This window comes from Prionailurus viverrinus, chromosome A1, assembly GCF_022837055.1.
Source record: "Prionailurus viverrinus isolate Anna chromosome A1, UM_Priviv_1.0, whole genome shotgun sequence".
In the NCBI taxonomy this organism is placed as follows: domain Eukaryota; kingdom Metazoa; phylum Chordata; class Mammalia; order Carnivora; family Felidae; genus Prionailurus; species Prionailurus viverrinus.
In genome coordinates, this window is record NC_062561.1 from 178,557,411 (window position 1) to 178,571,486 (window position 14,076).

Consider the following 14,076-nt stretch of genomic DNA (forward strand, 5'->3'; position numbering starts at 1 on the left):
AAAATCCTAGATAAGAATTATCATTGTTTAATCAAAGTCATCAAAATTAAAAGTCACTCGTAATTTCATCACAGTGATATTCTTATTTTACTTGTAGACACCGTATTCCAGTGTCTCTGTAAGCAAAATAATAGGTAATTTTATTTTAAAAATATTCGAATAGGCAAAACATTCACATAGTCTGAAAATAACAAAGTGTGAAAAGTTTCGCTCTCATCCTGGTCATACATTTGCCCATTTCAATTCCCCCAACCACCCCCGCCCTGTTTTGTATCCTACTAGTTTTTATGCACATTCAGTAATATCGTCATCATCATCATCCTCAACAAAATACAGATTCTTATTCCCAGGCTCTTCTTATACCTTGACTTCTTTCATTTAACAACCTTTCTTGTAGACTTTTCCATATCAGTAGAAAAGCTCCCTCATTCTCTTTCATACCTACAGGGGCCTAATTTACTTAAATTTACCTAATTTAACCTGGGACCTATGGATAATCATTTAGGTTGTTTCCTTTGTTTTGCTATTATAAACGAAGCTAGGAGAGTAGCATTATGTACATGTAGTTTCACACATGTATGTATATGTGTTATAAGTATATATTTCAATATAATATATATGTTATATATAATTATATAATGCTATAACTATGACAAGTATATATATAGAATATATATGATAAATATATATTTCACACATTTATAGGAGATAAATCCCTGAGGCAGATTGCTGGGTCAAATGGTAAATGCATTTGTGAATTTCATAGCTGTTACCACATTGCCCTGCACAGGGGTTTTGGCAATTGATGCTGCTGGAAGCAGGGCCAGAGGGTTGAGCTGCCACATTAACATCTATGTACTCCAGAACCAGACTCGTCTTACTAAGTTCCGGGGAGGAAGGAAAAGGAGTGAAAGAAAGGAAGACCTATCTATCAGGCACTCTACATATACACCCTCATAATGCTGGGAGGCAAATTTGTGACCCTGATTTTTCCTCATGAGGCACTTGCGTCTCAGAGAGGTTAGGGAATTTGTGCCGGATCTCGGGGAAGTGGGCAAGGGTTCTGCCCTGGAGGCTGGCTTCGTTCTGGCACCCCGGAGTCCTGGTGCCCTGGAGGATATCTCAGCAGGCCCTGCCTGATGGCATTCGTTCGTGAACCAGCCGTGGTGCCAGCAAAGTTCTCAGGGTCTCAGGTATTTTATTGTCTTGCCTGCTTTGAAATTCAAGTGTCACAGCTCAGCTCTTGTCAGCTGGCAAGCCTTCCCCTGCTTTTCACTTGGCGTCCTCCCCAGGGTCCAGCCCCGGGCCCTCACAAACCGTTCTTGAAGCTGGAGCAGGGATCCTCCGGGTGCCCCTCTCCCAGAAGGGCATCTAACCACCCCTCCAGGTCCTGTACTAGCTGCTCCAACTCCTGCACCTCTTTTTCTAGCTTCTCCAAGAAAACGTGCAAGTGTTCCTTCAGCCAGGTCCTGATGACCTTTATTGGCTCTTCTGCGGGTTCATCGGTCTGGTATTCAAATCCCTGAAAGGCAGATATCAAAATTGCATCTTGAGCTTTTTCACGTAGGACACCCCCCCCCCCCCCCGCCGCCCCCCGCCTCTTGCCATTGGTTTCAAAAAGCTTTCTGAGCCTTTGCAGGGTTTCTGTCTGGAGTGTCTACCCCCACCTTCGCCACCTGGCCAGCTCCTAATTATCGATCCTTCAAGATCCAGCTCGCCAGTGACACCTCTGGGAAGCTTTCCCGGATTTCCTCAGCCAGGCTTGGCATCCCCTCAGTACCTTTCCTGAATATGTTACCTGGGAAGCCACAGGATTCTGGGGATAGTTACATTCTCTGATCCTTTCTGACACCTCCCAACTTCTTCCTGAAACAGGCACGAACATCGCCCCTTAACAAGGGCAAGTGAGCAGTAGTTGAAATGAACATGTTGGGTCCTCCCAGTGGGTGAACGAGGTAGGAGAAGGCAGGCTGTGGAGGCCTCGTTGGCATGCAGCCATCTCCAGAACACCCCTCCCGACCCCGTGTGGACTCGGCTCCTCCTTTCTGAGATTTCGGAATGCTCACCTGATATTCCTGTGCCCACGTACAGGACCAAGATCAGCAACGCCAACAGCGTCTGGGGGCAAGAGGAGGAGGAAGGAGGTGACTTTCTCGGGGGACAGCAGGCATCCCTGCTTCCCTCACAGAGGGCTAGGCACGGGGGTGCTATAAGATCGTTTTTAGAGCTCAACTTTTTTCTTTATCCTTATCTTAACTTTATCCACGTCATGCATGCTTATCACACAACCCCCAAACATTGCAAAAGTCGGTAACATGGCGGCCTCCCGCCATTCCATTGGTGTTTTTCCTTCCTTCTGCCTGCCGAGAAGGCCCGCCTCTCTTCTCAGTCTTGCCTTGCTTTTTTTTTTTACATTTTTGCTCTACATGATCTTTAAAAGGAATCAACCTTATTGTGGTATACTTCACAGGCAGTAAAAGGCACACATTTTAAATGTATGGTTTGGTGAATTTTGACACGTCTACACCTGTGGGCGATCATCCCACTCAAGAGAAAGAACATTTCCATCATCCCAGCACGTTCCCTTATGTCCTTCTGTAGTCTGTTGCCTCCTTGCCCCCACCATGCCAGAGGTACCCACTAATGTGCTCTGTCACTATGGAGTAGTTTTGCCTGTTCCAAAACTTCAAATGAATGGAAACTCATAGTCTGTACTCTTTTGTGGTAAGCTACTTTTTTTTTAAACGTTTACTTTTGAGAGACAGAGAGGGATAGAGTGGGAGTGGGGGAGGGGCAGAGAGAGAGGGAGACACAGAATCGGAAGCAGGCTCCAGGCTCTGAGCTGTCAGCATGGAGCCAGGTGCAGGGCTCAAACTCAAGGACCGCAAGATCATGCCCTGAGCTGAGGTGGGACACTTAACCGACTGAGCCACCCAGGCGCCCCTGTGGTAAGCTACTTTTGCGCAACATAAAGCTTCTGAGGTGTCTCCATGTTTTTGTGTTCACTGCTATTGATGAGTAATATCATCTTGTGTGAATATGGTGCAGTTTATCTCTTCGCCTACTGATGGACCTTGGGCTCCTTCTAGTTTCTGACTATCATGAATAAAACTGCTGTGAACACCTTGGGTACGCCTCTTTGTGTGGACATGTGTTCTCATTCTGCTGGGGGCAGTACCCAGAAATGCAAATGCCGGGTCATATGGTGAGTGTATGTTTAATTTGATAAGAAACCACCAAGCTGTTTTCCATGGATTGGTACCAATTTGCATTTCTACCAGCAACACGAGGATTCTAGTTGCCCCACATCTCTGTCAGTAATCTTCTTCATGTTAGGCATTCCATTGGCTGTGTGGTAATATCTCAACCTAGTTTTTACCTGCATTTCCCCAATGATTAATGATGTTGTCTTAGTCCATTTGCACTGCTGTAATGAAGTGATCACAGAGCCGGTGGCTTATAAACAACAGAAACTTCTTATAGTTCTAGAGGCTGTAAGTTCAGGATCAGGGGGGCAGTAGGGTCGGGGTCTGGTGAGGGCGCTCTTCTGGGTTGTAAGCAGCCATTTATTTTCTCATCGTATCCTCACATGGCAGAGAGCAGAGAGAGCTCTCTGGGGTCTTTTTTTAATAAGGGCTCTAATCATCACCCAAAGATCCCAACTCCTAATACCATCATTTTGGGAGTTAGGATTTCAACATAGGAATTTGGGGGGGGACATAAGCATTTAGTCCATAACAGATGTTGAGCATCTTTTCATGTGCTTACTGATCATAATTCACACATCTTACTTTGTGGGTGTGTCTATTAAAAACTCTTTGGGGCGCCTGGGTGGCTCAGTCGGTTAAGTGGCCGACTTCGGCTCAGGTCACGATCTCACAGACTGTGAGTTCGAGCCCCGCGTTGGGCTCTGTGCTGACAGCTCAGAGCCTGGAGCCTGTTTCAGATTCTGTGTCTCCCTCTTTCTGACCCTCCCTCGTTCATGCTGTATCTCTCTGTCTCAAAAATAAATAAATGTTAAAATTAAAAAAAAAACAACAACTCTTTGGTCATTTTTGTTGCTGTTGAGCAGTTGTCTTCGTATTAAGTTATAGTTCTTTATGTGTTTTGGATATACATTTTTTTGTCCGATGTTTGTATCGTGACTACAAAGTCAAAGTCTGTGGCTTGCCTTCTCGTTTTCTGACCAGTGTCTTTGAAAATTAAACGGTTTCAATATTTTTTTAAGCTTATTTATTTTTGAGAGAGAGAGAGATAGAGAGCGCTAGTGGGGGAGGGACAGAAAGAGGGAGACACAGAATCCGAAGCAGGCTCCAGGCTCTGAGCTGTCAGCACAGAGCCTGACGCGGGGCTCGAATCCAGGAACCGCGAGATCATGAGCTGAAGTTGGACGCTTAACTCACTGAGCCACCCAGGCGCCCCATAAACAGTTTTAATATTGATGAAGTTCAAATCATCAAATATATTCCCTTTATGGTTGTGCCTTTTGTGCGCAGTCTAAAAAATTTTGTCGAACTTGAGGTTGTGAAGATTCTCTCCTCTGTCTTCTAGACATTTTATTACTTTAGCTTTCCAGTTAGGTATATGGTCCGTTGTGAACCTCCAGCACCGCTGGGTTTCCAGTATCTCTGCTCTGCTCCCAACTGCATAGCAGCCACTCTGCAGAGAGCAGCTAATTTAGCCCTTGGCATGCACATCCCCGCCCCCTCAGCCAGGGAGTCATGGGGCTCCCCTTGGTGCACAGCTCTCCTCCCTCTCCAGGGCCATGTTCTCTAGAGCCCAGCTGCTTTAGCTGTCCTACACTGGGCAGCTCAGTGGGGACTGCTGTGCGTGCTTGGGCTCTGCTTCTCGGCGCAGCAGCCTCTGGGAAAGAGGCGAGGCTATCACGAGTTTTCCTTTTCTCAGGGATGGCACTCTTGTGCTGCCTGTTACCCCTCCCCTGAAAATAGCTGCTTTCTAGATATCGACAGTTTTGTGGTTTCTTACGATGGGAGGGCTAGCTTCGCCCCAGTTACTGGGTTAAGGCTGCAAGTGGAAGTCTAGTCATAGTGTTTTAGTGCAGGCTGGAGTGAAGGAGCCGCCTGGAGGCAACATCACTCGCTGATGCTTGGGTCAGCCCACGATCATTTAGGAGATTCTGGTGGATGTGCCAGGATTAGGAGAGGAGACAGGGGCCTTTTAGAGAGGTGGGAGAAGAGAGAGGCCGAGTCTGAGTCTGGGAGGGGCCTGGCGCCCGCTCTTGGTGGCTTTGTAGTGTGTCTGGGCAGGCCTTAGCCCAGGGAGTTCAGAGACACCTGCTTTCAACAGACAATGTGAGCTGCGACAATGATGCTGTCAGGGACAAGCAGAAGTCGACAAAGGATTAAGACAAACACAGTATTGACTGACACGGAACTTTGCTCGACTCATTAGATGTGGGCTGAGTCAGATTTAATTTGACTTGAAATAATATATTTCTTACTTACCCGAGTTCACGAAGCAAGATTTAGACCTGCTACCACAACAAAGAAGATAAAAGATTTGCATAATTTCCCTCTCCCCCAGATAGTTTTCTTTATATATACTAGTAATTATATTATTATTATGATTAACTTTAAAAATAAAAATAAATTACAAAGCATCAATCTGGCTGAGTCTTACAGTCTTACAGACACTGACGAGGGAAAGAGGCCAGGCGTAAAGATACACACTGACGGATTCCGTTCACGTGAAATTCAAGAACACACAAAACTCTACGATGGTAGAGATCAGAGATCATGGTTATGGGGGCGGGGTGTGAGATGGGAGGGGCCTGAAGGAGGCTTCTGGGGTACTGGAAATGGAAATGTTCCATTGCTTGATGTGGGGGACGATACCTGGGTGTGTGCATTCAATGTAAAGATCATTGCATTTTACACTTAAGTTTAGGGGGCTTTTTCTTTTATAGTTTATTTTTTATTTTTTTAAATGTTTTCATTTATTTTTGAGACAGAGAGAGACAGAGCATGAGCAGGGAGGGGCAGAGAGAGAGAGGGAGACACAGAATCCAAAGCAGGCTCCAGGCTCTGAGCTGTCAGCCCAGAGCCCAACGCGGGGCTCGAACTCACGGACCCCGAGATCGTGACCTGAGCCGAAGTCGGACGCTTAACCGACTGAGCCACCCAGGCGCTAGGGGGCTTTTCCTTAACAATGTTCCCTGGGAATCTTTCTACAGGCACAGAATTATCTCATTCTTTGTAATGGCTGATGCTCAATGCTCTGATATTTCTTTAACAGCCCCTCTGTCCATGTACTTTACAGAACAATGCCTTCCCCAGTACACTTGCTGTTGGGTTTTTATTTTGTGCTGTTTGGAGACTAAGGGGGGAACAGGGGCAGGATTAAGTTGCCTTGGGGCCTGAGCCAAATCATTTCTTCTCTCTGAGCCTCAACCGCTTCATCTGTAAAATGGATTCTGAAGTATACTGAAAGGTCTTTCAAAAACAAAAGCTGGGGCTCGGTGTTTGATTGGTCTGGGAAATGCTGTGGTCAACAGAGTGAATTCCTTGTTGCAGAACTTCTCAGAGCCTTCATTATGTGAATGAGCAGTGTCAATCTCCAAGAGGGGACAAGAAAGAGTATTGGCATTCCTTGAATGGCAGAAGTCTTTTGGAGATTTTTCTCAAAGAGCCTTCCTGGGGCTTGGTATTTGTGGGGCTCTTGTTAGGAAAAGCTACAGCATGATGGGATCCCATAAGGCCCCATCTTGCTGTGAGGTCCAGCACAAAGGAGGCGTTGGAGCATGTATATCAAATGAACAAGTGAACAAATCTTTTGGAAACATATAGAGATCAGCCGTCCATTGCTCTGCTTACGATCCGTCAATGGCTTAAACAAACCAACAAACCAACAAACCTTTAATGGCCTCTTATGAATCTCAGAATAAAATCCTGTCCCTTTCCGTGGCGTGCATGATCAGGCCCAGCTGACCTCCCCAGCCTTCTTTTATATGCCTCCCTCACTTCCCCGCCTGGGAGGCAACGGAGTGCAGAGTAAGCTTGCTAAGAGTTCTGAAATCAGATGGACCTGGCTTCAAATCCTGGTAGATCGTGGCTATATGGTCTTTCTGCCTTTCTGAGCCTCGGTTTACCCATCTGTGAATGAAGCTGTTAATAGCTGCCTCTCGGGAATGCTGTAAGTCATGAAAGAGAGAGGGGGGTGGAAGCACCAGGCTGTGCATAGTAAGTGATAACATTTCCCATTTTGACAAAGTTCTACATGAGGTTGAATTTCAGTCCTAAGAACAAATACTCCGGGAGGTCTATAATTCAGATGTATCCTATTTATTTCAAGTCGTTCATTCACTCATTCATTCATTCAGCTACTAATACGAACCAAGCACCACTGTAGGCACTAGGGATATAGTAGGAAACTAAATGAAAAACCCAGCCCTTCTGGAGCGCACGTTATGCTGGCAGTGCTGGGGATGAAGTTAGAGAGTCAGTCAGTAGTGACTTCAGGGATGGAGAACCCAAGCACCTATGCTGTGTTCAACCAGGTCGGGCTCCAGGGAGAGTCCGGCTGAAATTCAGCCTCTTCTGACTTTGAGGGCCTTACAGTCTGTCTGGAATGTCAAAGGGACCCCAGATGGGAGGAAGGCAGCATGCGTCTGGTCTGGCCTCACCTGTTTCTTGTCTTCACAGCGACTGCCCCTTCTCCTTTCAAGACTCTCGGCTGCCACTCGCCCCCTGCTGCCCACCTGTTGGATCACCATGGCCTCAGGTCAGGCTGCCTGGGTGCAGCAAGGTACCCCCACCTGCCGGGCAGAGGGGCTCCTCCTTCCTGGCCTCTGGTCACCAGGCATCAAACACTGAGTTCTGATGTCATAGAAGGTGGGAGACAGCAAGGCCCCCACCTCGTCACCACCCTGATTTTTATTCCTACCTCTCACATTTTTTTTTCATATAAATGTAAAAAACAAAGATCAGGAAAAACAAAAGCATCAAAATATTGTGTTTCAGGATGGTGATTTTTCAGATTTTTTTCTCCTATATTTTCAAATCTTTAATAAAATAGGAGTTTTAAAATACAAATCAATAAAAGTTTTCACTGAAACTTTTATTGAGATAGTTGTAAATACACATGCAGTAGTAAGAAATAATACAGGGGGTCCACTGTACCTTATACCCAGTTTCCCCCTGTAATCCCCTAGATCCCCGGTATCCCCAAGATACTGCCATTGACCCAATCTACCAATCTTATTCAGACCCCTCCAGTCTTACTTGCACTCATTTTGTATGTGTATTTAATTCTAAATATTTGCCACGTGTGTGGGTGTCTGTATCCATCCCTACAGTCAAGATGCAGCAGAATTTCGAGATTCCAGAAGAAGAGTGGACACCCACCATCCTTTCCACTGTCCCCACCTCCTGGCAACCACTCATCTGTTCTCCACTTCTAAGATGTTGTCTTTTCAAAACTGGAATATCAAATAGTAAGCTATCTTTGGATGTGGGCTTTCTTGTACTTCGCATCGTTCTCTGGAGATTCATCCAGATTGGCGAAGTATCATTAGTTCCTCTTTAGTGCCCCATGGCATGTATGTGTTTGTTTAACCGTTCACCCACTGAAGGACATCTGGGCTAGTTCTAATTACTGGCTCTTCCGAATAAGCTGATATGGACATTTTTGTACAGTTTTTGTGTGAACCTAAGTTTTCGTTTCTCTGGGATGCCTAAGATGCAAATTGCTGAGCTTTATGGTAATTGCTTAATAGTTTTGTAAGAAACTGTCAAACTGTTTTCTAGAATGGCTGTACCGTTTCACATTCCCATTAGCAATGTATGAACAATACGGCTTCTCCTCAACCTCGCCAGCTCTTGGTGTTTCCATTATTTTTTATTTTGGACATTTTGATAGGTAGTTAGTGATCTCATTGTGGTTTTAATTTGCATTTTCCTAATAGTTAATGATATTGAACTTTTACAGTGTGCTTATTTGCCATCTGTATCTCCTTTTCAGTAAAATCTCTGTTCATGTCTCCTGCCCATTTTCTAACTGGATTGGTTCTTTTTACACTTGAGTTTTGAGAGTTATTATTCTTTAATTAATTTGTTTATTTTGAGAGAGAGAGAGAGAGAGAGAGAGAGAGAGAGGCAGAGAGAGAATCCTGAGCAGGCTCTGCACTGTCAGCAGACCATGAGATCATAACCTGAGCCGAAATCAAGAGTTGGACACTTAACTGACTGAGCCATCCAGGGGCCCCAAGAGTTCTTTGTATGTTCTAGATACTTGTCCTTTTTGAATATATGGCTTGTGAATATTTTCTTCCAGTGTGTAGCTTGTCTCTTCATCCTCTTCACGTGGATTTTTGCAGAGACAAAGTTTTTAATTTTAACGAGGTCTGATTTATTAATTTTTCTTTTATGAATCATGTTTTTTTTGTGTAAAGTCTAAGAACTCTTTGCCTGGCCCTAGAAACAGAAGATTTTCTCCTATTTTAAAAACATGTTGGGGCGCCTGCGTGGCTCAGTCGGTTAGGTGTCTGACTTCGGCTCAGGTCATGATCTCACAGTTTGTGAGTTCGAGCCCCACGTCGGGTTCTGTGCTGACAGCTCGGAGCCTGGAGCCTGCTTCAGATTCTGTGTTCCATCTCTCTCTCTCTCAAAAATAAGTAAAACCATTAAAAAAAACATGCTATAGTTTTATGTCTTACAGTCCAGCCCATAATCTGTTTGGAGTTAATTTTTATATGAGGTATGAGGTTGGGATCACGGTTCTTTTTTTGTTTGCTTGTTTTGTCTTTTTTGTTGTTGTTGTTGCACCTTTGTAAAAAATCAGTTGCACATATTTGTGTAGGTCTATTTCTGTGTGCTCTATTTTGTTTCATTGATCTGTGTATCCTTGCACCAATACCACATTGTCTTGTTTACCATGGCTATACAACAAGCCTTAGTATTGAGTAGAGTGATTTCTTCTTCTTTGTTCTCCTTTATCAAGGAGGTCTCAGCACTTCTAGGGCTGTTATGTTTTTCCATATACACTTTAGAACAAGCTTGTCTACATCTACAAAAAGAAACCCTGGCTGGGATTTTGATAGTAATTGCATTAAACCTACAGGGGCGCCTGGGTGTCTCAGTTGGTTAAGCGTCCGACTTCGGCTCAGGTCATGATCTCATGGTTGGTGGGTTCGAGCCCTGCATCGGGCTCTGTGCTGACAGCTCAGAGCCTGGAACCGTCTTCAGATTCTGTGTCTCCCTCTCTCTCTGCCCCTCCCCCATTCATGCTCTGTCTCTCTCTGTCTCAAAAATAAATGAATGTTAAAAAAAAAAATAAAAAAAAAAACCCTATAGATCCCTCTGGGGAGAAGTGACATCTTCACTGTGTTGTGTCTCCCAATCTGTGAACACAGTATGCCTCTCCATTTATTTAGGTTTTCTTTGGTCAGCATTTTGCAGTTTTCAGCAGACAGAGCCTCTTTAAATGTATATTTAAATATTACATTTTTTTTTACTTCTCTCGTATATTTTTTAATTAAAAAATTAACTACCCATTCCTTTTAAAAAAAAATTTAGTTTCAGGTGTACAATAGAGTGATTCAACACTTTCATACAAAGCCTTTGTCTATCAAACAAATGTCATGTGTTAAGAAATCATTAATCTGCAACATTTTTATGCACTAACTTTCCCAAAGTTACATGTCCACAGCTTCTGATTAGCACCCAGGTAACTTACTCATTGAACACCTACTATACTTTAGTCATTTCACTAGCTTATTTTTATTGCGTCTTCTCTGGGCTATAATTTTGTAGATAGTTGGGGATTAAGTATGTTTTACTAGCCATTGTGTCTCTAATTCCCATTATGCAGCCTGTTACACACTAAATGTTCGGTAAAAATATTTGTTGAAGGGATGAATAATGAGCAACTTCAAACTGTGGGTTCTGAGAGGCCATGAACTGTGTCTGGTGAATACATTTTTGTATTCATAATACTTGGCTCAGTAAATATTTGTTGAATGAGTAAAGCAGGTGGTATGATTTTAATTTTACCAATGAAGAAGCTGAGCCCTAGGGAGGCTAGGGAAGGATATTAGCCGTAGTGGCTGGCATGTAGTGAGAATTGACTTTGTGCCAGACCCCATGTTAAGTGCTTTTTCCATACATTATCTCATTTAATCCTCATAGCTGCCCTGCAAGGTTAGGGTTGCCAGTCTCCCCTTGGGGGATGTTACTTTCCTCATTCAAGATCACACACCTTACCTGGACTGAGCGCGGGTCTATTTAATTCCAGAGCCTTTTAGTTGACCACAAGGAATTAATGTAATTTCAGCCCAAAGCAAAGAAAGTTGCCTTTCTTATTATCCTTTATGGCTTTATTGTGCATAAGGAGATGTGGGATTCCCATTAAACTTTTTGAAATATCAAAAGTAGCTTTATTCTCTCCTCTCCGTCCAACTCTATGACTCCCTTAGCTTAGCACGTAGGGATCTCATACCTGTCCTTTCATACCATTCCTTCTCCTTCCCCCTTCTCTAGCATATTCTTATTATTATCATCCACAGCTAAGAGATTTCAAGAAATGACTGAGTACCAGGCACTGTGCTTCACATATATTGGCTCACTGTATTATTATTGCAACTCTAGGTAATAAATAATATCATTGTCCCCATTTACAGATGAGGAGACTGAGGCTCACAGTAGTTAAAGTTTCTTTCTCAAGGTTACACAACTAGTGAGAGCCAGGGCTGAGATCTGAACTCTGTGTGTCTCATGTAAGCTCCTAGGCTCTTGATTGCCATGAGATTTGCCTCTTCCTTGGAGAAACTCAAGACCAGAAAAAGAAAAGGACCTGTCCGAGTCAGTTGGAACAAAGGGACCAGATCTCAAGTCTCTGATCCCCACGCAGGGGGCTTTTTAAAAGGCCGTTTGTGTCATTTCCATGGTGCAAGATCATGGAGATGACGCCATTGCTCTAGGGCAGCTATTGGCCTCTCGGACTTAACCTCGCAGAAACATTTCAGATGTCAAATGCAGATCAAAGACGGGGCATTAAACTAATTACAACACACGGAGAGTAATGAATTACAGTCATGGAAAGAGAAGATGACCAGGAACTTTTTCTAGGAAACCCAATGAATTCTTCCAGGAAACTGCCCTGAGGAACAGCGACGAGTCGGGAAGCTTCTGAGATTAGTTGGTAGGGCCATTTGCTGTGGATTCAGCTTCAGGGCAGGGAAGAGAGGAAAGAAGGGCCTTGCCTGGCCCTCAGAGTGCATGCCCAGAAACTGGTCTGGGTTGAGGGCTGGGAAGGGTCCACACTGAGCCCTGTGGCTGACAGCCTACCCAGGCCTCCCATTTCCCAGTAAAGGAAGAAGGCGGGGATGAGAAGGGAGGAGGGGTACTGTAGACAAGGGAATTAGGCTTCTTGCGTGAATGTGGGAATGAATGGGGGAGGGAGGGAATGAATGGAAAATGTGCGAACGAATGGTGTTCCAGGCAAATAACTAATTGAAAAATTCCACCCTGCCACAGGGGACGTCTGCCCCATACCTAACAAGTGTAGCTCAAGCAGTGCTGTGTGCTTAAGTCCAGTCACTCGACCATATCCGGATTCAAGTCCTGATGTCACTGAAACACGTCCCTAAGGAACATGACATCCTGTCTCTGAGTCTCAGGCATCTGAAAACTGAAGCCGACGAGGGTGTACGTCTTGCGGGGTTATCGGGAGGGCTACGCAGGATGAACTGATGGGATAGTGCTGGCTTCACAGCAGGAACCTCGGTTTCCCACTTCTCCCTCACCCTCTCTCTCCTTTTTTCAATTTCCCTTCCTTCCTTCTTTTCCTCACTTCTCCAAAATTTATTGACTAGCTGCTCCGGGGACAGCTCAACGCAAATGTCTCTCCCTCCCAATAATTTAAGAACGCAAAGACTTCTCTATGAAGAGGGTACTCAGAGGGAGCACCTGGGTGGCTCGGTCGGTTAAGCTTCTGACTCTCGATTTTGGCTCGGGTCACCATCTCGTGTGAGTTCGAGCCCCGCGTCGGGCTCCACGCTGGTGGCACAGAGCCCACTAGAGATTCCCAATCTCCCTCTTTCTCTGTCCCTTCCCTGCTCGAGCTCTCATGTGTGCTCTCTCTCTCTCTCTCTCTCTCTCTCTCTCAAAATAAGTAAGCTTCAAAAAATAAAGAAAAGAGAAGTGTACTCAGGAAGCTGATACAGCAGGATAACAGGCAAGCCTGGGTAGGAGTGGGTGGGGAATAATGGCGAGATGGAGGAGGGGACAGAATGGCTTCATAAAGGGGCAGGCGTTTTTGGCTACTGGAAGGGAGAAGAAAGGCTACGTGGGGAGACTGAGCCTCCCGGGCAAAGACTTTCCAACCTGGGCCTCCCACAGGAGCCCTGTCCTACTCTGGCTCTGGTGCCTGCCTCTAGTCTGATGGGAGAGAAACTCGTATTTGTAATAAGAATGACAAACTCAGAGCCTAGAGGTACTGAACAATTAATGAAATGAGGGGAGTGGGCTGGGTATACAACCAAAAGGCCTATGGCAAATTATAACATAACACGCATGTCTAGAAGGGGCAACAAATTGTTGCCACGAAAATGTGGGGTCTAGCGTTGCAAGAACTGATTTTTTTTTCAAGAGAAGTTAGAAATTCAGGCTTTTGGGGCACCTGGGTGGCTCAGTCAGTTAAGCGTCCAACTTTTGGTTTCGGCTCAGGTCGCGTTCTCACGGTTCGTGAGTTCGAGCCCCACATCGGTCTCTGTGCTGACAACGCAGAGCCTGCTTGGGATTCTCTCTCTCTCTCTCTCTCTCTCTCTCTCTCTCCCCCCACCTCTGTACCTCCCTTGCTCACTCTCTCTCAAAATAAATAAACAAACATTTAAAAATAAAAGAAATTCAGTTTTGAATGTGGAGTCTCCTGACTTATAAATGTTGGCAACACATTCCACTTTAGTTAAAAATACACCATGTGAGGGAAATGCAGGCCATTGGTTTGTGAACTCTGATTTATCTTGTGTCGCCTGTGTGATGGGTGCTGTGCTGGGCCCAAAAATGGCCTCTCCCTCATCCTCACAACCGCCCTGCCACGTGCGGTTTCTTACCTAAGATG

The 14,076-nt window shown here is 45.0% G+C and overlaps 1 protein-coding gene across 1 annotated transcript; it reads right to left on the reverse strand.

Moving 5' to 3' along the window:
* Positions 1-793: 793 nt before the first annotated feature.
* On the reverse strand, positions 794-7,791 carry SMIM23 (small integral membrane protein 23). Its single transcript, XM_047871736.1, has 4 exons — positions 7,643-7,791; positions 2,067-2,118; positions 1,799-1,866; positions 794-1,522 (listed from the first exon to the last, which is right to left on the reverse strand). Exons 1-4 carry the CDS (start codon positions 7,730-7,732, stop codon positions 1,310-1,312), a joined length of 423 nt encoding a protein of 140 aa, XP_047727692.1. The 5' UTR covers positions 7,733-7,791; the 3' UTR covers positions 794-1,309.
* Positions 7,792-14,076: the final 6,285 nt, after the last annotated feature.